This window comes from Gastrolobium bilobum, unplaced genomic scaffold (genome assembly GCF_033153095.1).
Source record: "Gastrolobium bilobum isolate Gb01-03AN ecotype WA unplaced genomic scaffold, APGP_CSIRO_Gbil_v1 utg1359, whole genome shotgun sequence".
Classification (NCBI taxonomy): domain Eukaryota; kingdom Viridiplantae; phylum Streptophyta; class Magnoliopsida; order Fabales; family Fabaceae; genus Gastrolobium; species Gastrolobium bilobum.
This window is the reverse complement of record NW_026897797.1, coordinates 48,968-72,889: the sequence shown is the minus strand read 5'-3', so window position 1 is coordinate 72,889 and position 23,922 is coordinate 48,968. Positions and strand designations below refer to the sequence as shown.

At 32.8% G+C, this 23,922-nt stretch overlaps 2 protein-coding genes across 5 annotated transcripts; both read left to right on the top strand.

Moving 5' to 3' along the window:
- The first annotated feature begins 1,408 nt into the window (after nt 1-1,408).
- Nucleotides 1,409-9,111, top strand: LOC133310394 (dehydrogenase FPY6). 4 transcript variants are annotated; one of them, XM_061511321.1, is made up of 12 exons: nt 1,409-1,646; nt 1,731-1,871; nt 2,625-2,673; nt 2,899-2,916; nt 3,669-3,784; nt 3,850-3,963; nt 4,447-4,497; nt 7,754-7,842; nt 7,922-7,982; nt 8,098-8,172; nt 8,354-8,464; nt 8,702-9,111. In XM_061511321.1, exons 1-12 carry the CDS (start codon nt 1,521-1,523, stop codon nt 8,816-8,818), a joined length of 1,068 nt encoding a protein of 355 aa, XP_061367305.1. In that variant the 5' UTR covers nt 1,409-1,520; the 3' UTR covers nt 8,819-9,111. The 4 variants fall into 4 exon arrangements, with proteins under 4 accessions (XP_061367305.1, XP_061367303.1, XP_061367304.1 ...); XM_061511319.1 differs by having other exon boundaries at nt 8,690-9,111; XM_061511320.1 differs by lacking the exon at nt 2,899-2,916 and having other exon boundaries at nt 8,690-9,111.
- A 12,133-nt stretch (nt 9,112-21,244) lies between these two features.
- On the top strand, nt 21,245-22,738 carry LOC133310373 (uncharacterized). Its single transcript, XM_061511290.1, has 4 exons — nt 21,245-21,446; nt 21,523-21,722; nt 21,832-22,276; nt 22,371-22,738. Exons 1-4 carry the CDS (start codon nt 21,245-21,247, stop codon nt 22,736-22,738), a joined length of 1,215 nt encoding a protein of 404 aa, XP_061367274.1.
- Nucleotides 22,739-23,922: the final 1,184 nt, after the last annotated feature.

Sequence of the window (23,922 nt, the reverse complement as noted above, 5' to 3'; positions counted from 1 at the left end):
CAAGGGAGACATCATGATGGAGACCAAAATACCCCAACTAAAGAACATATATTGACATTCAAAAATTATAAACGGATTAATTTGGTAATTTTAACCTATTTTCCCATCTATATTTTATCTCAAACCAAACATAGATTTTATAAATTTTACCTAATTTGTTTGGTAAATTTTTTCCAACCAAACAATTTTTTTTACAATTTCTTACCAAACTCACTTTCCAACCATTTCCCTATTAATTACATTTTCTTAGTATTAAAAAAAAAAATCTCAACAAAACGTCCCCTTAAACGAGCCGGGCCTCTAAAATCTACAAACTAGAATTATGAGGCCGGTCCAGAAAATAAATATTAATAAGATGGTTTTTAAATAAAATAAACTTATTAAAGAATAACATGCAGTTCAAAAGAGGTTAGTTCAAGTGTACATAGATTGATTTCGTTTAAGTAAGATTTTGAGTTCAAATTCTTATAAATGAAAAAAGATTCTTTTGAAAGAGCTAATTTCATTGTGATGTGAATATTTCTGGACTCGAATAGGATTGTATCCCATAAAAAAATACATGTGTATATAGAAAAATAAAAATAAAATTTCATGGAGATACTCATTAAATGGTTTAGATCCTTTGGGTTGTACATTAATTTGTTTATTATAAATATAAATGAATAATTGGCGATCCTCTTACCTTTGAAATAATGTTGCTGAACCATATCATTCTGTCTTTTCAGATTTCCGCGCGCCAAAAAGAATAACACTACATATCCTCAAAAGCCAGAATATGTGAATATTAAAGATAATTGTTAAATAAATTAAAATGATGAAAATGATTTATTTTATTAGAAATTAGAGAAGGATTTATCTAAATAATCAATAAATTAGAAATTAAAAAATAATGACTTGGCCTATTTTTATTAGAATAAGGAGAAAAACAAACAACTAAACGTGCTTGCAAATGAATTTTCGGTTAAAATTTTATTCTATATCTATTTTTTTAAACATTAAATAGGCAAACTTTTATTAAAGTTTATAAATATTCATTAAAATGGAGACAAATAAAAAACTTTTAAATCTGAAAGAATAATTTATTTATTTTTAATTCTCAATATTTCCCAGTGACATTTTGCATTATCAAATCCCATCAACTAGTTGATTTAAGAATTAAAGCGAAAGAGAAATACTGAGAATTAAAAAATTATGACTTTTAAAGATTTTCACGCACACAAAAAGCAAGGCTACATAGCCTTAAAAGCCAGAATTTGTTAATCACCATCAACATCAGCATCAATAAAACTGTGAATTAAAAAATTATGACTTGGCCAGTCTCTGTTGTTAAGAATAAGGAGAAAAAATAAAAATAAAACGTGCATTGGACGCTCAATGACATTGTGCATTATCAAATCCCATCAAAAAGCTGGTTTTAAGAACTAATAAAGCGAACGAGAAAAACTAGGGTGAGATTTGATTTGAAATTGCGGAAACCTGCGCAGAGTAAAAGAGTCACATTGTATTGTAGATTTGTAGTTATGGCGACGAAGCCACCACAGATTGCGATTCTGGGAGCTGGTACGTTTGTGAAGAATCAATACCTTCCAAGACTCTCCGAGATCTCTCATCTCCTCCTTCTCAAAGCCATTTGGAGCCGTACTCAGGTACTTTTTCTCCTCATCTTCCATTTTCATTTCCAATTTAATGCTTCCGAATTTGAAATTATTCAATTCCATTTTTGTGCATAGGAATCGGCTACAGCTGCTGTAGAAATAGCTCAGAAACATTTTCCTGGAGTAGAGTGTAAGTATGGAGATAACGGTCTTGATGACATCATCCAAGATCCATCAATAACTGCAGTTGCTGTGGTTCTCGCTGGACAAAATCAGGTTTCTTGTTTCTCTCTCAGTTTCCCCCCTCAATTTATCAACATTCACATTAACTTCAAATAAATTAAAAAAAATGGGTAAAGTAGCCTTCAATTTCAATTGATGACGGATTGTTTGTCTATACATACGTTAAAGTAGGGTTTCATGCTTTAATTTTGAAATGAAACCTTTTATATAAATCATTAATTAGGCATTCTATAATATTTTTTGCTTTTTTTAATAATTTCTATCCAAGTCATAAAGATTTGTGAATGACTAACTGAAATATTTCTTCTCCTCTGAGAATATTTCCTCACATTCTGCTATTTTGACCTGCCTCATATATACTCAAGCGTGAGATATCAACCTAAAAAAATTCACAAACTCTGCTTCAGTATATGCATACATGTGTATCTTTGTAAAGTTTCAAGGCAATGTAATCTATTTTTTATTGTTCCTATGCTGCGACAGATTCAAATGTGGACATGTTGTATTAGAAAATAACTAAGCATTTGCTTATTTTTGGATATGTATTAAACTTCATAAATCTTCAAATTTATGGTTTTTCAACAATTGATCATTAGTCATGTCATTAACTTCTCCATAAGTCCTGACATATATTTACCAGAGTAATTGGAAGTTTGTAACCAACAAGTCAAATATACAATAATAAGCAATAAGTCAAATGTAGAGTAATTGGAAGGAATTTTTTACTTGAATTCTTCAGATTTTACAAATATATACTTTTTTTTTTACGAACAATAATTGTTGCAGGTTGACATCTCACTGAGGATGCTAAAGGCGGGTAAACATGTCCTTCAAGGTAATGAATGATTGTGTAAAATGTACTGCGTATGTTGATGTTTGGTTTGCCAGATATTTTTTTGAAGAGGGGCAGTTTAATTGAGACAGTGAGGCGCACTTGCCTGCCCATTAACATTATGCTTGATATTTGGTAATTTATTAATAATCTTTGTTGCCGTTGACTAAATTTCATATTTGTTTGGATATATTGTATGTGTTGGGTGGCTAATTGGTGGATATGAAGAGAAACCTGCGGCATCTTGTAAGTAGTATTTTGTTATAGCTTTGATAAACTTCCTAAGTAAATGAACATTTTAGATGGCCCTTGCTAGATCCTCTTATTATTATTATTATCATTATTATTTATCATTTCTTTTCTTTGCACTGTGTATGAAAATGAATTTTTTTCTTTACATATGGAAATTTGCTTGATCCAATTCAAAATGAAAGTCAAGATGCCACTCTTTTGCTGATGAGGTAGTATTGACTCAGAATGCTGGGAATTGTCTCATCTAGTACTTTCAAGTCTTGCAGCAGTTGGGTTGGGGTTTCATAGAAAAGAGCTAGATAATAAAAAAAAAAATAATTAGAAAAGAACAAGAGAGCAAGAGAGTAATATAGCTATGCTTACTTGATGTGATAATCATGCCTATTTGTAACAATCATGAGTCAAATACCAAGTTGCACAAAGCTGGAGTACAAAATTTCTCCAGGGGGTGTTGTTGACCATCCCATCTCACTTGTGTAATGAAAGTCTGATTGAACCGTATGATACTTTGGATAATTAGTTGGTAAAACACTATTCCCTCTATCAAAATTGATATCTTCCATATTAGGCGATCCACATATATTCTATCCCTCTCCAATAGATGGAAATTGTCAGTTACCTTATCGTGTTGGTCCTATAAAATTTGTTGATCATATTTTTATCATGTCTTGTATAAACAATATTTTAATATGCTTCTTTGAAATTTTAAACTCTTGGCATAATTATATATCAATCTGATACTGCAGGTACAAGTGAGTTGGAAACTGCATTATCTAACTACAATTTTATTTCTGCTGATGCTCCTGGCCAATTAATTTGGTCCGTGGCTGAAAATTACCGATTTGAGCCTGCCTTACTAGAGGTACTAGCTTCTGTTTGAGATCTTAACTATAATCTGGCTTTCCAGTCACATAAATTTTTTGGCAGTGCAAAAAACTAATTGCCGACATTGGGAAAATGATGAGTGTCCAAGTTATTGTTGAAGGATCAATGAACAGTTCAAACCCCTACTTTTCAAGCTCTTGGAGGCGCAATTTCACTGTATGTGCTTTTGTAATTATGTTGCATATTTGGTATATGTTTAAATTCAGAAGAGCATTTGTCATATAACTTTTGCTTTGGATCTCTTCATTGAACTCTACTATTCTGGTCTAAAAAGTAAAAGAACCCTACTATTTAATGTAATAATTGAAGAATATATGATGTCTTAAAATCACAAACTTTATGAGTTATGAATAAGGTTGAGATTCGTATCTCAAGCTTAAATTCTTTATATTGCATGACCCATGGAGTACGGAGAAATTCCGACATTTTTTCATTGAGCTTTGTTTCAGTTTTCCATATTCCTTTTCATTTTTAGTAGACTTCATATTTCCTTTTCTGAGGCTATACTAGCTAGGCTATTGTAAATTCTGGAAATTTTTAATAACTTCACATTTTATTAACATAATAGTTCATTCCTGTTTTATCTTGCTAAACTTGTTTTTCTCTGTTCCGTATGTGATCATTTTTTCTTTCTGGCAGGGAGGTTTCATACTTGATATGGGCGTGCATTTCATTGCAGGGTTAAGAATGGTAATCTTAACGACTTTATTGTATAATTCACGTACTATTTTTTTTTTCATTAACTAATGTCCTTCTGGTTTTTCTAATGCAATTGATGGTGCAGATAAACTCTTCTGATTATGGGTCTAATCAACTGAGACTCATTGGCATCTAAATCTTAAATAATGAGCCAGTATTTATCAAAACTCTCTTATTAGTCCTACAAAATACACTTGAGTATCGAAAAACAATTGCTTGTCTACATCAATATTATCAACAACACCTTTATCCCAAACTAGTTGAGGTTGGTCGTTGGTGGTCGATGAACCCAAATGAAAAGATAGAAGGAAAGGAAAGGAAAAAAATAAATTAATATAATAAAATAAAAATAAAAATAAAGTGAAAATAAAAATAGATAAGAGAGACAAATAAATAAGAAGAAAAAAAAGGGAAAAAATATAATAAAATAAATAAATAGATATAATAAAAGGGAAAAATAAGTCAGAGAAAAATAAATAAATAAATAAAAGGAAAATATAGGAAAAAAAGACTATCCAGGAACTGTTTGGAACGTAGGTAGAAAATGGATTTACCCCTTCATAATGTTAATAGCTTTCCTCCAAGTCGTCTCAAGACACACTATACACCAATCTAATTCACATTCTATTAAGTTTTGTTGTACTACTTTCTTCCAAGTAGGTTTTAGCCGATCTCTTACTCTCTGAGTTAAGCTCCTAGTAATAAATTTTTGTTCTCATGGAAGAGCATCTAGGGGTCTTCACATGTTATGTCCATATTATCGTAATCTATGTTCTCTCATCTTTTCAGCCACAAGTGCTACTTCTACCTTCCGTTGAATATCTTCATTTTTTATCTTATTTATCATTGTATAACCATACATCCACCTTATCATCCTTGTTTTTGCTACTCTCATTTTATGCTCATGTTATTTATTTGCTAGCCAACATTCAACTCCGTATAACATTGCAAGCCTTACTACTGTTCTATATTTAGCCATAGAGGAATTTTACGGTCATACAAAAACCCTGATGTATTGCGTCATTTCATCCAACTTGCCTGATCAATAGTTTACATTCTCATCAATCTCTCCACCTTTTTGCAAAATATATACCAAATTTCGAAAAACATTTTTCTTGAGTAACTCATGTCCAAGCAATTGCACAAAATCTTGGTCTTCATCTTTTGCCAGAGCAAATTCACACTTCATATACTCAGTCTTACTTCGACTTAGCGTAAATCATTTAGACTTCAACGTGCTTCTCCACAATTTTGTTTTTATTAACACCAACTTTGGTCTCATCAATAAGTACAATATCATATGCAAATAACATACACAATGGAACATCTTCTTGGATATCTTTTGTTATTTCATTCATATCTAGAGCAAAAAGATAAAGACTCAAAGTAGAACATTGGTTTACAGCTACCGTGATAAGAAAATAACTTGATGTTCCATTACAAGCTTTCACACATATGGTAACACCATCATACATATCCTTGATTGCCTCTATATACTTTGATGATACTTTTTTTCCTCTCGAGAACCCAACCTAGAATCTTTTTTTGAAATCCTATCATACACCTCCTCGAGATAAAAAAAAAAACACCATATGTAGGTTATTCTTCTTTTTTCGATATATTTCCATCAACTGGCATATCAAGAAAATAGACTCTGACTTATCCACTCACTCAGGATACTGAAAATTAAATCACCCACTACTAGCTTAACCAAAATAATCTTGTCACCTTTTGTCCTGACATCAGAAACCCTATCTCTTACACTCTTATCGATCATAATCTCCACCCTATATTTAATCCTGTTGATACCTGTGTACCACAACTTGAAATTGGTGTCTTCGACTTCCTTAGCTTTTTCGTCAACCCGCTTAGTCTCTTGCAAGCACGCAATTTTCACCCTCATTCTAGTAAAAACATTTGCTAACTCCTTCAACTTATCTGTTAAGGTTCCTATGTTCCAGTTTCCTAATTGCATCTTTATCCCTCGGGCATTTCTTGCCTGCCAAGCTTGTCCACAAGCGTGCTGGGACCTTGGCATACTTATCACCAAATCTGGGTAAAGATGTGGCGTCTTGCCTTGGGGCAAGGACCCTAGCTCATTTTTCCCTACACTTGGGGTCCAATGCAACACGTTACTAAAAAGGGTGCATTCCAACGAAAAATAATATAAGGGTTCATCTCATAAAAATAGTTGTTTTCTTTTATGGCTGGCTCGCTACGCCTAGGGGTGTAAATGGGCCAGGCTGGCCTGGCCTGGCCTACAGCCTACAGCCCGGCCTGCATTGAGCCTGGCCTAACCCGGCCTACGTTGAAAAATAGAGTATGCTTAGACTTATAAGAAAGCCTTTTTAACAAGTAGGCCTTAGGCCAATTTTGTCAAGCCTGGTCTAAAATCTTGTAGGCTGGCCTATTTAATTTTTTAAAATAATATAATATAATATATTTATTTTAGGGTATATGATATACATTATAGAGCTGAGGTATTATTTTGACTCTTTCTTGTTTGTCATTTTTTATGAATTATGAGAAGTACTAGTGCATGCATGAATAGAACTTTACTCAGTATATTTTTATAGTTATTTTTTTACTATTGTAAAAGTTTTAATGCTCATTAGTGAAATTTATATCTCGTTTAAAAAAATGCAGCAATTTATGAACACGTTAATGACTTGTAATGTCAAGCGAATATTTTAAAAATTGTTAAAAATATTTTTAAATTTTAAAAAATATTTCACTAGGGAGGCCTACAAGGCCTATAGGCCATATAAGGCTCTCTAATTTTTAAAAATAGGCCAGACTTGGCCTATAAATAAAGCTTTTAGTAGGTCAATTGACCAGATAGGCTGAATATTTTTTTACGTAGGCTTAGGCTAGGAAGGCCAAAGCCCAGCCCAACCTGGCCCATTTACACCCCTAGCTACGCCCGATGCTAGCCCTCCTCCTTTGCTTTGACTTGGGATAGGCCATGCATACATACATAGGCAATTGTTTATCTGATTCAATTTTTTGTGAAAGACTGTATTGTGAAATGCTTATAGTTTCACGCTAAATACTACTAAGTGCATAAATTGTAGAACACAGCTGCTTTAATTTTAGCACCAGAACGAGCCTCAACTGGTAAAATTGCTCGTGATTCTAAATGTTGATGAAATTTCGTTTCTACTTAAAAAGTTAGAAATCCTAGAAAAGGGGCTGTTAGGCTTGATTTCTACATAATGATGATCTTATCCGTTGTTTTTTTTGGCAGCTTGTTGGGTGTGAGGTGGTTTCAGTTTCAGCTATGACATCTCATGTGGATTTGACCTTACCTCCGCCAGACAATATATCATCTGTCTTGTAAGCGCCTCTATTTCATGGAGTTAGCTTTACAACACGTCTGGAAATCTAAAATTAATTTTGGAATGTTTTGCCTTAGTCATTTGGAGAATGGATCTTCAGGAGTATTTGCAATGGTTGTGTCCTCGAGATCACCCAAGGCATGTGGTAAATGGTCATTCATCTTACAAATACACACACGTGCAACACGCAGATATGCTCACTATTCATGCATTTATTCTTCTGTCTTTACTTATGGCATTTAACAAATTATAGACCTTGTGGCGAGTTGTTGGTATGAATGGAACGGTGCAAGTTGAGCGTGGATTCCAAGGCCAACATGGTTACCTGGTGCGTACTATAGTTTCAGTCACAGGTTTTCATAAATTATCAATATCTTAAGTAGGATTTGAGCTTTTCCTTCAATACCCACTCGAGTTGCAATTTATTTGAATCAAAGAAGAGTCTGTTTTCTTCATTATTTTCTTACCTTAAATGTCAGCACTTTTTTATGTCTTATGATGCTGTATAGGTTTCATCATATGGTGCTGATGGACAAAGCAAAAGCTCCTTTTTCCCATTCAGTGGAGTATCTGAAGAATTAAAAGCTTTTCTTAGTGATGTATCTGAAAACACCCTTAAGGTAATTGATATTCTTACAAAATGCTTCCATCTTCTCATATTTGAGTTTCATTGTAAATTGTTCTCATTTTGTTTTTGTTCTATATGTTACCTTAATTTCCTCTATTATATGTCCAAACATACCTGGAACTGTAGATTCAGACAACTTCATACAAATATAATCAAGAGATAAAAATCAATCCGTGCAGGGAGCTATTCTCTAGTCTAATTTACTTCCTTTTTGCAGAAAGGGAGTCAGTTTGTGGCTGAGAACCGTCTGTCTTTTGTTGAGGGTGCAAGAGATGTTGCTGTTTTAGAGGCAATGCTTGAATCCGGAGTAAAGCAGGGTGAGCTAGTTCATGTGAAAAAGTTTTGAGGTAATCATGAAACTCTTTTCATTGGCCACATAATCCAATTATCTACGGATATTTACTTTGTACTGGTCTTCAACATTGAGCTGAGCAATGTAGTCAAGTGGAGATGAATAAGCAGATGTTTAAAACTCCGATCAGTATGATTGAATGGAGTTTTAGGATTTGTATACATCTATTGAAATAGTTGCTGGTGTGCTAACGCATTGAAACTTTAAATATCTTGAGGTGAAGTATTTGAAATACTGCAATGTAAGTTTAATTATTTTATGTTAATATCTCATGCATATATTAATACTGGGAGAAAGTAGGAGCTCCCACCTTTTACTTTGTGCTATTACATGTGACTTTTGATTCATCCTGTTATTACAAAAAATAGAAGAATATTAATATATATTTATTGGCCTGCGACAAAAATTGAATTCAATTGCTTCTATCTATCCACACATGTCGTGTGGGAATAATGATTTAGGTGCGTCTTACTTGATTGCTTTTGTAGAACACACCCATGTATTCTTTTTTTCTTTATTTGTGAAGGAAAATGAGAGACGCTTAGGGTTACACATAATTACATCACAACGGATCATAAAAACCATAACCATGTTTCCATGACTTAAGTCATTGGGTTGTAAAGCAAAAAACTTAATTATGGATTAGTCTTGATTGCTTCTTGCTATGTACTAAATCATGTTCGAATAAATTAAAGAAAAATGTATTCCCATTAATTGCTCAAATACAACCTGTATAACACGATTCCATCCCATTGGCGAAATGCAGAACATTAGCCAACTTGTACCCTCGACATACATTCCACGACAACCTACAAGGAAAAATGGAAACGAATAAAACATACGTGAAAGTCACCTCTTAATGTAAGACGAATTCAAAATATATATAAAAAGAAAAGGCCTTTATTTATGGCAATAGTTGGTGTTTGGTACAAGTTTCTGATAAAGATGTAAAGAAATTTATTGCTTTTTTATTTTATTTTTTTTAAAAAAAATTTATTGCTTTTCAGAATATGTTTAAAGCTTTCATACAAGATTCCTAGCTCTTCGGTTTCTAATTCAACATAAGAAGTCTAAGTAAGGATCGAGAATCAAAATCACAACAAAATAGAAAATTTTAACAAGAGTGAGTAACATTTACGGGCCCACCTAAGGATAAAGGTTCCGTTGTACCCAAAAAAAAGAAAAGGATAAAGGTTCCAGAATCTACTAAGCCCGACAGACCCAAGGAGCTTATTTTCGGTGTTACCGAGTACATATTCTTTTGTCAAAATGGAAAAAATAAGGGACAAGAGTCGAAATAATTATAAAGATAAAATTATAAGGAGAGATATTCTTATTACTAAAATTTTCTACTACTAATTTATTACCTATCTAATCATCATTGGATCAATATTTTCTCTTTTTTCAAAAACTTTTTGTAACATCCCCGTCTCGAGCCGGTTCAATTAACATACATATGATATAAACAGATACAGCGGAAGACTTATCTTACGGAAATACGGGCTAACTTTTTCTTTTTCTTCTTAACTTCATATAAAGCATTACCAAAAATCGAACAGAGTAACCTCTGTAAATCGGACAACTGGGGATTTTCCAATCCCACTCCCAAGAGTTCCTGATAGACAGTTTCAATAATATTCATATTCAGAAGTACCAGTCATGTAATATAATCAGATACCCATCCATAGGCGCATGCAGAAATTGGCTCCGTGCCACTAATCTAACAGCATGCAGTCCAATACAGAAACATAACTGAATACTACATAGTCATATCAACATGCCTGAATACAAAAGGTACATGCATCAACTGAATGACATGTACAAGACATATACAGGCCATATACAAAATACAGGATCTAACATAATGATCCATCACTACGGAAATACGAAATACATAGGTACACTCCAAAAAGATTAGTAGCCTACAGCTACTCAAAATACTGATCCGTCAAACGTCTCAGCCCCGTGTCGTGTCCCTGCCTAACGAAGGCTCACCGGAAGTCTGTGCACCTGAAAATGTTGCCCCAACGAGGGGTAAGATTTCAAATCTCAGTAAGCTCCAGGTTTATAGAGAATTCTCCATACCCCTGGCTCACTCCTGCATGAAAGTCAGATACAGAGTATACCAGTACAACATATAACAGATATCATAACAGAACAAAACATATAACCATATCATAACAGAGGTGTGCGCTGTAATTCCCAAGGGATGACCCCAAGCGGAATTCAAACGCACGTGTTCCCAAGGGATGACCCCAAGCGGAACCAGAGTATCTCAGAGGTGTACATTGTCAATCTCAGGAAAACCCCAAGAAGACATCAGTGTACCAGAAGTCAATATAGAACTCATATCATACCCAGTCATATCATATCGTCTCATATCAAATCATATCATATCAAATCATATCATATCAAATCATATCATCAAATCACTCTATATGAATGCACCTATACAGAGTATCAACAACAGTCATATAGTCCAACCACAGTTCACTAACCATGGTGGAGCACTCAAGTAGGAAAAGACTCCTTAAACATAGAGCTTACCTCTTGAAGCTTTACCAATACCTTCACTTGTTGCGCAAATATTTATATTGCTTCAAAAGAATTCCGTTCCTTCTCAATCCCTAGGCACACCTAGAGAATAATTTCCAATGCATCAATAAAATGATATTATGCCATGATTATTTCATAAGCACACATTTTATTGTTTACTTTCCTTTCTTTATATTTTTGCCAATATTATGCCAATACACAAGTCTAGCCCATTTTAACCAATCATTCATATAATTTCATGTATTGTACTCAACACTTTAACCAATTAATACATGCTCTATCTCTATTTAATACTCTACATACATAAACGTACCTCTCCTAAATTCCAACAAAACTTTTGGAACTCAAGCCTTATAAACCATCAAGGCCGAACCTCAAGGGGGGTAGGTTTCCAAAAGATTTCTTTCCAATTAATCATTCATATCACTTTATCACTTTACACTAAATTACAACATGTTTTTCCTTGTCAATAAATGCAATAAGAATTTACACACTAACCCCCTAAACTCTACAAGGCCGAGCCATCAAGGGGAGGAGGCATAAAATTTTCCTTCAATTTATTAAATACATAATCATGCTTATCCTTCCATTTACACATACAAATTATCACTTATTCCTCTTCATTACATTTTTAACCCACCAAACCTTCACATCCATGGCATGTATATATGATTTTATAACTTATATAACCTCACATTAACATGGAAGTGAAGATTTGTCACCTCAATATCACAAATCAAGACCTAGGAGCCTTCCATCAAGTAGAACTTCATGGAAAACTTCATCTTCTTCAAGTGGTGAATAGTGCCACGGTTTTGGGAAGGAAAATAACTCCTCCTACACTCAACAATAGCTCACATGGAGGGTTGGAATGGCTTCATTGTGTGGTTTCCAAGCATTTTCATGTAGTGGGTCATGTATTTTGGTGGAAGATTCAAAGGAAATCAAGCAAAAAAATCAACAAACCCTATCCCTTTCTCTCCCAAGTGCAGATCGGGTTTTAGAAGAAGAGAAGAGAGAGAAATTGTTTTGAAAGTGAGACTAAGGTGACTTAAAAAGTGGGCACATGTGGCCCTTTTTAATCCGGTTATTTTTCTATCGCGTGTTTTACTTAAAATAATCTGGAACATAACTTAAAGCTACAAATATATTTTTATTTTTCTAAAGTCATTTACATTAATTTTTTTTTATTTCCTAAGGAACAATATTCATAATTCACAATATGGTTTCTGCACCGTTTTTGATGAAATGCACTGTGAACCACTAACTGTCAGTCTTTTATTTTCGAAATTCAAAACTTATAAACTTATCATTATTGGGCCTATTTTGACTTGTATGGCATATATTGGACTTCCTTACTCTTATTCTGTCATTTATTTATTTTCTGGACTCTACCGGTTAATTCACAGTATTGCGAATTCTCCGACAGAACACACTGCTCATAACATAGTCATGATTACAGTCAAAATACTCGTATTCACTCTCTGAATCTAATTATGGCATTTAAATCCTTAAATTAAATCTCTAATTAAGATTTACCAAGTTGGGTCATTATACTTTTTAGCATTCTTTCTCTTTGATTCAATGGTGATTAGATAGGTAATAAGTTAGTAGTAGAAAATTTTAGTAGTAAGAATATTTTTCTTCTAAAAATATTATTTTTTATCATTTTTAATAAATGATGTAGTGTGAATACTCGGTGCATTGGAGTACTAAAAATATTTTTGAGACGTGACATTCTGTCATTCCTGCTGTGGTTCTATATGTTATTCCCTTCCAGATTGTGTCCCTTCTCATTAGCTTCTACGTGTTAAGGCAGCCCCAGAAAATGTATGATCTACATCAACTTAGTTGTTAGAAAATGTACATCTACATCAACTACAGAAGTCACTTTTCACTGCTTGTGAAAAGTCATTCAAACTAAATAACACCTAAAGAATAAAAAATGGCTATACATACAATAATTGAATGAAAGTATCTTGTTTAGTGACAAACACAAGCGGTCATTGCTTGAGAAACCATGACATGATGCAATGCTTTCGCAAGCGTTTGCCTCTACCCTGCCAATTGGCAAAACACGGAATAATATGACATGATATCCATACTAGTTTTTGTAAAGAATGAATCAAACATGAAATTTTACATTTATTGTAGAAATGTCATTCTCATTAAAAAGGTACCATTTGTATTGTATTTAATTAATGTATGCGTGTATGGCTTCAGCATGTTTTAGTCAAAGCGAAAAACAAAATTACAGTGGCCTGCTAAAATTTAAGGGAGACTCTAGACTATATAGTGTACTACCCCAGGAATTATTATCAACCACATAATTAGCATCACTTTCATACTCATCATTTATTTGACTTGTTAATAAGCTTTGGTAGTGTTTTCAGAATGCAAAAGGAAAAAAGAAAAAGAAAATGATCGAGATCACTTTTACTTACTTATTTATAATTTGTTTGTGTAAATTGATTCAACAATTGCATGCCAATCAATACAATTTTTCTTTAAAAAATGACTGGAAAAAACAAAACAAAAACAATTCAATTGCCAAGCTACAATTTTATTTTATTTTTTTAAAAAACTACATCTATAGGACATATTCCATATCACACACACATATATATATATATATATATATTTTAATTTTTTTTACAAGCATGTATTTCTATTTTCTATGCTTCAAAATTTTCATTTTCAGGATATTCGGAATTCATTTTCCACCTCCATTATTATAATTTCTTTCACGAAATCTAAAAATACGAGTCTCATAGGTCATGTAGTATCTTAAAATTGGACTCATTCTTTTCATGACATAATGGAAAAATAAATAAGCTTGTTACTGTCTTCTTTGCTCATCATAGCATATATACGCCAAGTGACATATGTTTGACAAGTTGAAAACATTTTTTTTTCTCTCGAAAACACTCGTTTGCTGATACTATACTATATATAAATATAGTATTATTGCCATAGAAGTCAGAAAGTTAATTTCAAATAAAAAAGAAATTAGGCATACGAGTTTAATGGTGTAACAAGTTCATTTTGTTGTATCAATACAATACATGTTAATATATATTCAATAATACTAAATGGAGCAAAATTGGGAAGACCTCTTCCGGTCGTCCAAAGCCCGAATCCGGTCTCGGGTATTTTGCATGTTGCCACCTGCTCCAGATTGATGGGCGGAAGATGTTCCCCTCAGAACAGCAGCATAAAAGCTATCGGAGTCCCATCCTTCGGTTTTATATATATATATATATATATATATATATATATATATATATATGAGGTAGGATCCTTTAACACCGATGTCAAATTTGATGTTTGACACCTCATCTGAGAGCCGTTAGATAAAAAAAGATCAACGGCTCTGATTTGTAAACATGTGATACCGTTGATCTTTTTTGATCTAACGGCTCTCAGATGAGGTGTCAAACTTTAAATTTGACACCAGTGTCAAAGGATCCTACTCCTATTGATCTAACGGCTCTCAGATGAGATGTCAAACTTCAAATTTGACACCGGTGTTAAAAGATCATACCTCATATATATATATATATATATATGAGGCAGGATCCTTTCACACCAGTGTCAAATTTCAAATTTGACACCTCACCTGAGAGCCATTAGATCAAAAAAGATCAACGGTGTCAACGACTATGATTTGCAAGCATGTGACACCGTTGATCTTTTTTGATCTAATGACTCTCAGGTGAGGTGTCAAATTTGAAATTTGACACTGGTGTGAAAGGATCCTGCCTCTATATACATAGGGGAAAAAAGTTTCTGATGTTACTTTAGACAACTTTGTCTAATGTTCATCGAAACAACGTCGTTTTGAGGTTGAAAAATTAAAAAATTAGAATGATAAAGACTATTATAACCCTGAAATAAATTAAAATTACAAAAATACCATGATTTTCGTCTCAAAACGACGTCGTTTCGAGGAACATTAGATAAAATTATCTAAAGTAACTTTAGAAAAAACAAACCTATATATATATATATAGGAAAAATATTTCTTCAGCTACTTTAGATAAGGTTGTATACAACTATCCCATTTTAACTAAGTATGACCGGTCATACATTAAAATTGCATTTTCTCTCTCCACCACGTCAGACGACAGTGTTTGAGGAAAGAGAAAAAAAAAGAACAGCTTTATTGTTATAACCTCTGATACCCAGACACGAGATTTTTTTGAAAATGTGCGTGTCGGACACGTGTCGGACACGTGTCCGACACGTGGTCAACATTTTGGGACACGTGGTCAACTCTCCGACACGCTCTAACACGTTTTTCGACCCACAGTCAACTTTTTCCGACACGTGGCCAACGCTCGGACACATTTTTTTTTTTAGTCTTTTTTTCATTAACTAAAAATAAAAACAAATTATAAATCAATTTTTTTATGCTATGAAATTTGACATGAAAAATTAATAAGGTACAAATTTTTTTTTATATTTATGTTATAAAATTTGAATATTTGATTGGTTATATGACTCATTATGGACTGTTTTATGTATTAAATATAAATTATATTATATATATTAAAAATATTATTTAATATCAAAACGTGTCCCAACGTGTCGAAAAATGTCATTTTTTAAAATTAACGTGTCGACGTGTCGTGTCCCGTGTCCCGTGTCAGTGTCTGTGCATCATAGGTTATATCTAAGTATAACCGGTCATACTTAATTAAAAAAGAGTAGCTGTAGATAACCTTATCTAAAGTGACTGTAGAAATATTTTTTCCTATATATATATATATATGTGTGTGAATTTTATGTTTGTTATGTTGTATGATGTAAGATAAATTTCTTACGCATACAATTGAGAAGAGAGAAGAGAGAGAAGAAAGGAGAAAGAAAAATCAAGAGATGGGACCCACATAAAATTGTGTATGTAAAAAAATTATATTACATCATCTAACATAACAAACATAAAACCCTATATATATATGGGGTTTACATTTCTACAGCTGCCGTACGTGCAACAATCAAATATTTGTCATATATATACTTGAAAGCATTAAATGCAGGGAATAATAACCATACAAAGGATGAAAGCATTAAATGTGGGGAATCATAACCATAGTCATTGTTGTACCTAAAGCGGCTGTAGAAATGATTTTACCTATATATATATATATATATATATATATATATATATATATATATATATATATGGAGAGAGTTATATCGGAAGATGTAAGAGTTTGTAAACAAAAAATTTGTAAATATAACTCTCCTCATATATATATATATATATATATATATATATATATATATTTCTACAGCCACTTTAGATAAGGTTATCTACAGCCACCCTTTATAACTACTATTACCAGTAGTACATAGTTATAACATTAAAGTTGTTTTTTTTTCTCTTTCCTCGTCAGTAGACAAGTTTGAAAAGTGACTGAGAAGAGAGAAAAAAAAAAGAAACTTTAATGTTATAACTATGTACTGCAGGTAATACATAGTTATAAAGGGTAGCTGTAGAAATGTTTACCTCTATATATATGGTAAAATCATTTCTCCGGATGCTAGATGTCCAGGAATAGATCTTACACTGTTGATTGATTATGATTCCTCATATTTAATGTGTTCACCCACCTTTTATATGGTTATGATTGCCCAAATTTATTTGCTGGACGTGAAGTGGCCGGAGAAAAGATCAATGGTGTAACATCTTACAAATTAGAGTCATTGATCTTTTTTGATCTAACTCCTCTCGGATGAAGTGTCAAACTTTAAATTTGACACCGGTGTCAAACTTTAAATTCATCTGAGAGCTGTTTGATCAAAAAAGATCAATGATGTCACATGTTTACAAATCAGAGTCGTTGTTCTTTTTTGATCTAATGGTGCCAAATCAGATGAGATGTTAGATTTTAAATTTGACACTGGTGCCAAATGATTCTATCTCATATTTATATATATATATATATATATATATATATATATATATATATATATATATACTGTTGATGATTTTCGTGCATCTAACAGTTGAGATTTATTAGGAATTAAAAAGTTAATTAATGAGTAACACCTAATAAATCTTAACCGTTAAATACAGAAAATCAATGGTTAAGATTTGGTGTAAGACTTATTATTCTTACACCGGTATAATATGATCCTGCTATATATATATATATATATATATATATATATATATATATATATATATATAAATTACAGATTTATACAATACGATGAGCCTAATAAAATAAGAAATGAAGAATCACTTGTGGGCAGTACTCTCCAAATCTTGCTAGTTCTAAATCTAAGTGTGGGATGAATTAGAATCTAGATAGACCCACAAACATTTAAAAAAAAAAAAAAAAAAAACCTTCAAATTAACTTTTGGGGCGTGTAGTGGTTAGAAAGCATATATATGATTTACTACGTTTATGTTAAATGAAAAAACAACACACAGTCTTCATAAAATTCTTGCTGGTTTTTTTATTTTTGGTAATAAAATTCTTGCACTTTTATTTTTGGGTATTTTCATATGATTTGTCTTCTCTCTTCGAAACTATACAACCAATAATTGAGACTTGTGGGTGTGTCGAGTAATGAAATTGAAAAACGGAATCAGAGTCATCGACATAAAAGATAGCATGAGAAACCATGATTTGATGCAATGTCTTTGGCACAGGTTTCCTTGCCCCCTGCCAATAATACGATATCCATGATTTTGTAATTTTTGTAAAGAATGAGTCAAGCATGAAGTTTTTTTTATTTATTGTAGAAATATCATTTTCCTAAAAAAAAAAATGTTTGTCATTTTAAAAAACTGTCATTTTAGTAAAAAATATTGTTTTATTTAATATTTAAATTAAAAAAACTTCCACCTTTTCCCTATGATTTATGTTTCTCTCATTATAAAATACTTGTAATTTCACTTAAAATAACATAATTTTATGTCTTTTAAAAGAATAAATACTCTAAACAAATTACAAAAGGAAAATACTAATCCCAAAAAAAAGAAACCATTTGTCAATGCGCTTCAAATTATTGCATCTAATTAATTTCTAACTATATGTATGTTTGCAGCGATGTTTGAGTCATAACGAAAACGAAATCACAACGTCGGCCTGCTAAAATTTTGTGGGAGACTATAATATAGGTTATATTGTACCCACTCATGAATTAACATGCACATAATTTACATCATATTCATACTAATCCTTTATTTGACTTGTTATGCTTTACATCACTGTTTTCAGAATATCATTTTCATTAAATTATGTCACTTATGCTTATTTATAAGTCTAAATTGATTGCGTGCCATGTATTCTTATCTTATTTTTATTTTTTATAACAAGCTTGTATTTCTAGAATATTCAGGATTCATATTCAACCTGTATTATTATAATATCTTTTGCGATGCTTAACAATACGTGTCACTCATAGTTCATGTATTTAGTCTCTTTAAATTGGACACAATTTTTTTTGGACATAATTAACAAAGTTAGTAAGCTTCTAAACAATATATATTGGCAAACGGCATGCTTTTGACTCGTTAGATGACACTATATATAGTATTATCTTAGGGTTAGAACGTCAATTACAAATTATAAAAGAAAATATTCATTTTCAAGTCTACGAAATTGCTTAGAATAATCCTAAGAATCAAACCATAATTTAATTATAACCAAAAAGTACAAATAGAAAAAGCAAATGCATCATTAGTGACAAATTAATACAATCATTATTCAATCATATACTAATGGATAAAAAATGTGATGAGATGATTCCACTCAAAAACCTTTTGGTAGGATTTGAATCTGTACACTTCAATAGTACAGAACTTTGTTGAAAACTTATGTTTCCTGCATAGGCATTCTATGTTAATTATAACATAATATATAATATTAAAAATTAAAATATAAAAGAAATTAAGAATCTCTTCAATAGAATTTTGCGAATTCCAGATCCAAGTTCATGAAGGATGAATTAGGCGGCCACACCCACGCGATTACGAACAAACATGTACCAAGAACTTTGATGTTATAAAGCAAGTTATAATAAATTGAGGGTTCGGTGTTTGTCCTTTTATAAACGACAGAGAATTGTGTCATTTTAAGTAAAAGAAAGAGATACAAGATGAAAAGCATACGCGAAAAAAGTGAGTAATTTTTTTAATTTAATTTTAAATAAAAAATACTAGTTTTAATTAAAATGACCATTCTTTAACGAGTAAGGATATTCTAACTATCAAAATTTTTTACTACTAACTTACTACTCATCACATCACCATTGGATCAAAGAGAGAAAATATTAAAAAGTTTTTGAAAAGAGAGAAAATGTTAATCTAATGGTATTTAAATAGGTAGTAAGTTAGTAGTGAAAAATTTTGGTAGTGAGAATATTCCTCCTCTTTTTTAACATGACAAACATTTTTACCATAAATAAATAATTGCCTTTAATCGTAGGTTCTTTCTTCATACAATATGTAGTTAATAATATACAAATTTTGAAGTCTAAACTATGAAAGACAAAAAAAATATAAAAATGGACATTTCATCATGAACATTGAAAATACCGTTAATGGATCAGATTAATAAGAAGCACATTGTGATGATTCGAATATTGAAAAGCATAACCCCAGTTAGTAATAAACGCCTCGAGTTTATGATAACTGAAATTGGGACAATGTTATCTTGTTGTGTTTGAAATGCAGACAACATTCTGATTTAGCAACGTTAGATATTAAGATTATTGTCAGCATCAGACGGATTCTTCCATGGGAATATCTCATGATCCAATGTTGACATGTGTTGGACATAACAGTGAAACTCTAGTAATAATCGAGACACGGTGGATAATAGTATCTACTTGTCGTTACTCTTCAGAGTTCTGGTCTTTTTGGAAGCTTGGACCCTTCTTTTTATATATTAATGCAATGAGCTCAGCTATTTGCAACTGGAACCACGTCCTCTTCTCTAAACACACTCTTTCAATTCCTCACACGCCATTTGGCATCCACTGGGAACAACAAAATATGTTCCATGACCACTGAGGTAACTATTATAACTACTTCTCTTCTCTTTGCTCTTTATCCTTTCTTGCTTATTATAGCCATTTATGGTTTCACGCATCGCCAAGCCTCTGATCATATCAACATCAACATGTTCCATGCATCTTTCAAGTTTACGATTTTATGCTGATCATGTCATTGCATGCAAGTGTTGCATGCAATGCTCTTGTTAAATTACAGACAAGTCCTCATCAAGACTGATATATAATACACTCGATCCACGCATCTCATCTCTTAAGGTATCTGTTACTTAGCTTCTCTCCTCTCAAAACATTTCTACAATTTCTTGACATCAAATGAGTAAAAAAAATGGTAAAAATTATCTTCTCTAAATTCAGCAACTTCCCATAAGGAAAGAAAACAAACACCTTGCTTAGAAAATAGCTTTTTTTCTTATTTCAACTCTTGTCATTTCGTTGTGTTTCTTAGCTGTTTTTGTTATTTTGTATCAAAGAATTCTGTTAGTTAGAGGCCATATGCTCTGGAGATGATTAATATGGATTTTTATGTTATTTATAATATATCACACCACAACTCTCAATTACTTAATCATGGGGTAATTGGAATAAATCAGAGCTTCGTATTAAATCTTCTTAAGGTTTCTCAAAAGTCAGTTTCTGATTGTCTAGTTATTCTGTGCTAATTCCTAACAACACTTTTGAGTCTACAAAGTCCTGCCTCTTCATACTGTCAGAAGAGAAAGCCTTTGAGCATTGAACCTTGCTTCTGAATTATGTTGAATGCAGTCTTTGTTTTGAGTTAGTCAACTGATCTCAACAACTTCTACAGATTCCAAAGTTTTCAATTCAGAGATGGATCTGGAAATATCAATGGAGGACCAATTCTCCAAGCTACATCCTTCCTTGCCAGTAAACACCAGAATTGGAATAGTGGGAGCTGGTCCAAGTGGCATATCAGCTGCTTATGCACTGGCTAGACTTGGTTATAATAATATAACTGTCTTGGAGAAACATCATTCAGTTGGTGGCATGTGTGAATCAGTAGAAATTGAAGGTATATAACTATATCTTAATAGCACTCTCTACCTGATTCAATTGACTATGAAATATAACTGTATATGATTATGCAGGAAAAGTTTATGATCTTGGTGGGCAAGTTCTGGCTGCAAGCAGTGCTCCAGTCATCTTTCAATTGGCAAAAGAGACAAGCTCTCCACTAGAAGAAATGGATTCCCACAAACTTGCTGTTATTAACAGCTCTGGACAATATCATGATATTAAAGTTGCTGATGATTATGTATCTGTTATGTCACTCACGTTGGGAATCCAAGTTAGTCTGCTTTTTGTTTTTCATACACACATAAAAAGAAAGTTGCATAGTTCCTATGACTTGAAAGTTGAAAGTTGAATGCTCATAATTCCCCTTGTGCTACTTACAGGAAAAGGTGAAGAATTCTGGTCGTTTTGGGGTCCATGCTGTTAGTGAAGTTGCTTCAGACTTGACTTTAGATTATCTGGAGCATCATGGACTCAAATCTGTTCCTAAATCTGTGGCTTATGGTTACACTGCTTCAGGATATGGATTCATTCAAGACATGCCTTATGCCTACATTCATGAATTTACCAGAACGTCCATGGCAGGAAAAATTAGAAGATTTAAAGGTGGATATACAAGTCTTTGGCAGAGGATTGTTGAATCACTTCCTGTAAAACTTCACTATAACACTGAAGTGTTGGCAATCAAGCGCAACTCTGACAGTGTCACTGTTAATGTCAAGAGCTCAAATGAAATTGAGACTGTGGAATTTGATAAGATCATAATATCTGGTAACTTTCCATTAAAATATGGAAGAACTTACAGATCGGTGCCTTCAACTTGCATAGGTATGCAAACTTCTCACTGCTTCATATTTACATGTTTTTTTTTTTGTTGTTGATTGCTTTAGCCAGAAAAATGATGAGGTAAGTCTTGTGGCAGGGTGTGAAACAGAAGTAATGGATGCAAGTGACCTTGAAAAGGATTTGTTCAGCAAAGTAGAGACAAATGATTATTACACCACTGTTTTAAAGATCAAAGGGTTGGAACATATCCCTGTTGGATTTTATTATTTTAATGAATATATGGAAGATCCAAGCACAATTGGAAATCCAGTTGCAATGCAGAAGTTTTATGCTGAAAGTAACATATTCTTGTTCTGGTCCTATGGCAACTCCGATGATGTTAAGGGTCCAATTGTCACTAAGCTTGCAATCAGCAATGTAGAATCCATGGGGGGAGAAGTTGAGAATGTCATTCTTCAACGTCGCTTTAAGTATTTTCCTCATGTTAGCAGCCAAGGTATTTAAGCAGTTTTTACATTCCATTTTCCTCTTTTCAAGTAATAATTCTAAATCTTGGAAAATTTGAATGCAGATATGAAAAGCGGATTCTATGAAAAGTTGGAATCAGAGCTTCAAGGTTCAAGGAATACTTATTATGTTGGTGGGCTTATGGCATTTGAGCTTACGGAGAGAAATTCATCTTATGCCATGGCTCTAATGTGCAAGAACTTTGCAAATAGCAGTGATTTGCCAGTGTTTCCTTACACCAAGGTAATTTGGCATTTATGTATTATAACGAGTCATTGGTTTGAATAATCTGGCTTTTTATGTACTTTGGGGACTCATGCTTTCCAAATGAACCCGAACTTACTAGAAACAACATTTCTTATGCAGAGTTTGTTTCCCTTGCAAACTGAGTTCCAGAAAAAGGAGCCTAAAGAGTTAGGTGAATTTCCAGGAGTGCAATTTCCCAATTTGCCTTCTTTGAATGGCTATTTGAAGTACTGGGGAACTCATTCAGTAACTCAAAACAAAACTCTTTATTCTTGGATAAATGAAGAAGGGGCAGTGGTAGGGAAGAGGACATACGAAGAACAACATGTAAATGCTTCTTGCATTGCACGTAAGCTCTTAACAAGCCAAAAGCCAATTATCAAGCCTGGTGACAAGGTTCTCCTAGTCTATGTTCCAGGTCTGGATTTCATTGATGCCTTCTTTGGATGCATAAGAGCTAGAGTTCTACCGGTCCCAGTTCTTCCCCCAGATCCCATGCAAAAAGGTGGACAATCACTTATGAAAATTGAGAATATTGCAAAGTCATGCGGCATAGTGGCAATTTTATCAACAGTAGCTTATCACTCAGCAGTCCGAGCAGGTTTAGTGAAAAACTTTATCACATTAACAGGAAAGCAAGGGAAATCCTCAGCTAGATGGCCGAATCTTCCATGGCTGCACACTGATACTTGGGTCAATAACTCAAGAAGTTTGGCTATGGAAGATGTAGATGATCAATGTGAAGAAGCTAAGCCTGATGATATATGTTTCTTGCAGTTTACATCAGGGTCAACTGGTGATGCTAAAGGAGTCATGATTAGCCATGGAGGGCTTATTCACAATGTGAAGTTGATGAGGAGTAGATACAAGAGCACCTCAAGGACAAAGCTAGTGAGCTGGCTTCCTCAGTATCATGACATGGGGCTGATTGGAGG

Coding starts and splice junctions, on each gene's coding strand:
- LOC133310373 (XM_061511290.1), top strand. CDS start 21,245: ATGGATCTGGAAATATCAATGGAGGACCAATTCTCCAAGCTACATCCT. Junction 21,447..21,522: donor TGAATCAGTAGAAATTGAAG/GTATATAACTAT, acceptor ATGATTATGCAG/GAAAAGTTTATGATCTTGGT. Junction 21,723..21,831: donor CACTCACGTTGGGAATCCAA/GTTAGTCTGCTT, acceptor TGCTACTTACAG/GAAAAGGTGAAGAATTCTGG.
- LOC133310394 (XM_061511319.1), top strand. CDS start 1,521: ATGGCGACGAAGCCACCACAGATTGCGATTCTGGGAGCTGGTACGTTT. Junction 1,872..2,624: donor TTCTCGCTGGACAAAATCAG/GTTTCTTGTTTC, acceptor TAATTGTTGCAG/GTTGACATCTCACTGAGGAT. Junction 4,498..7,753: donor TCATTGCAGGGTTAAGAATG/GTAATCTTAACG, acceptor TTTTTTTGGCAG/CTTGTTGGGTGTGAGGTGGT.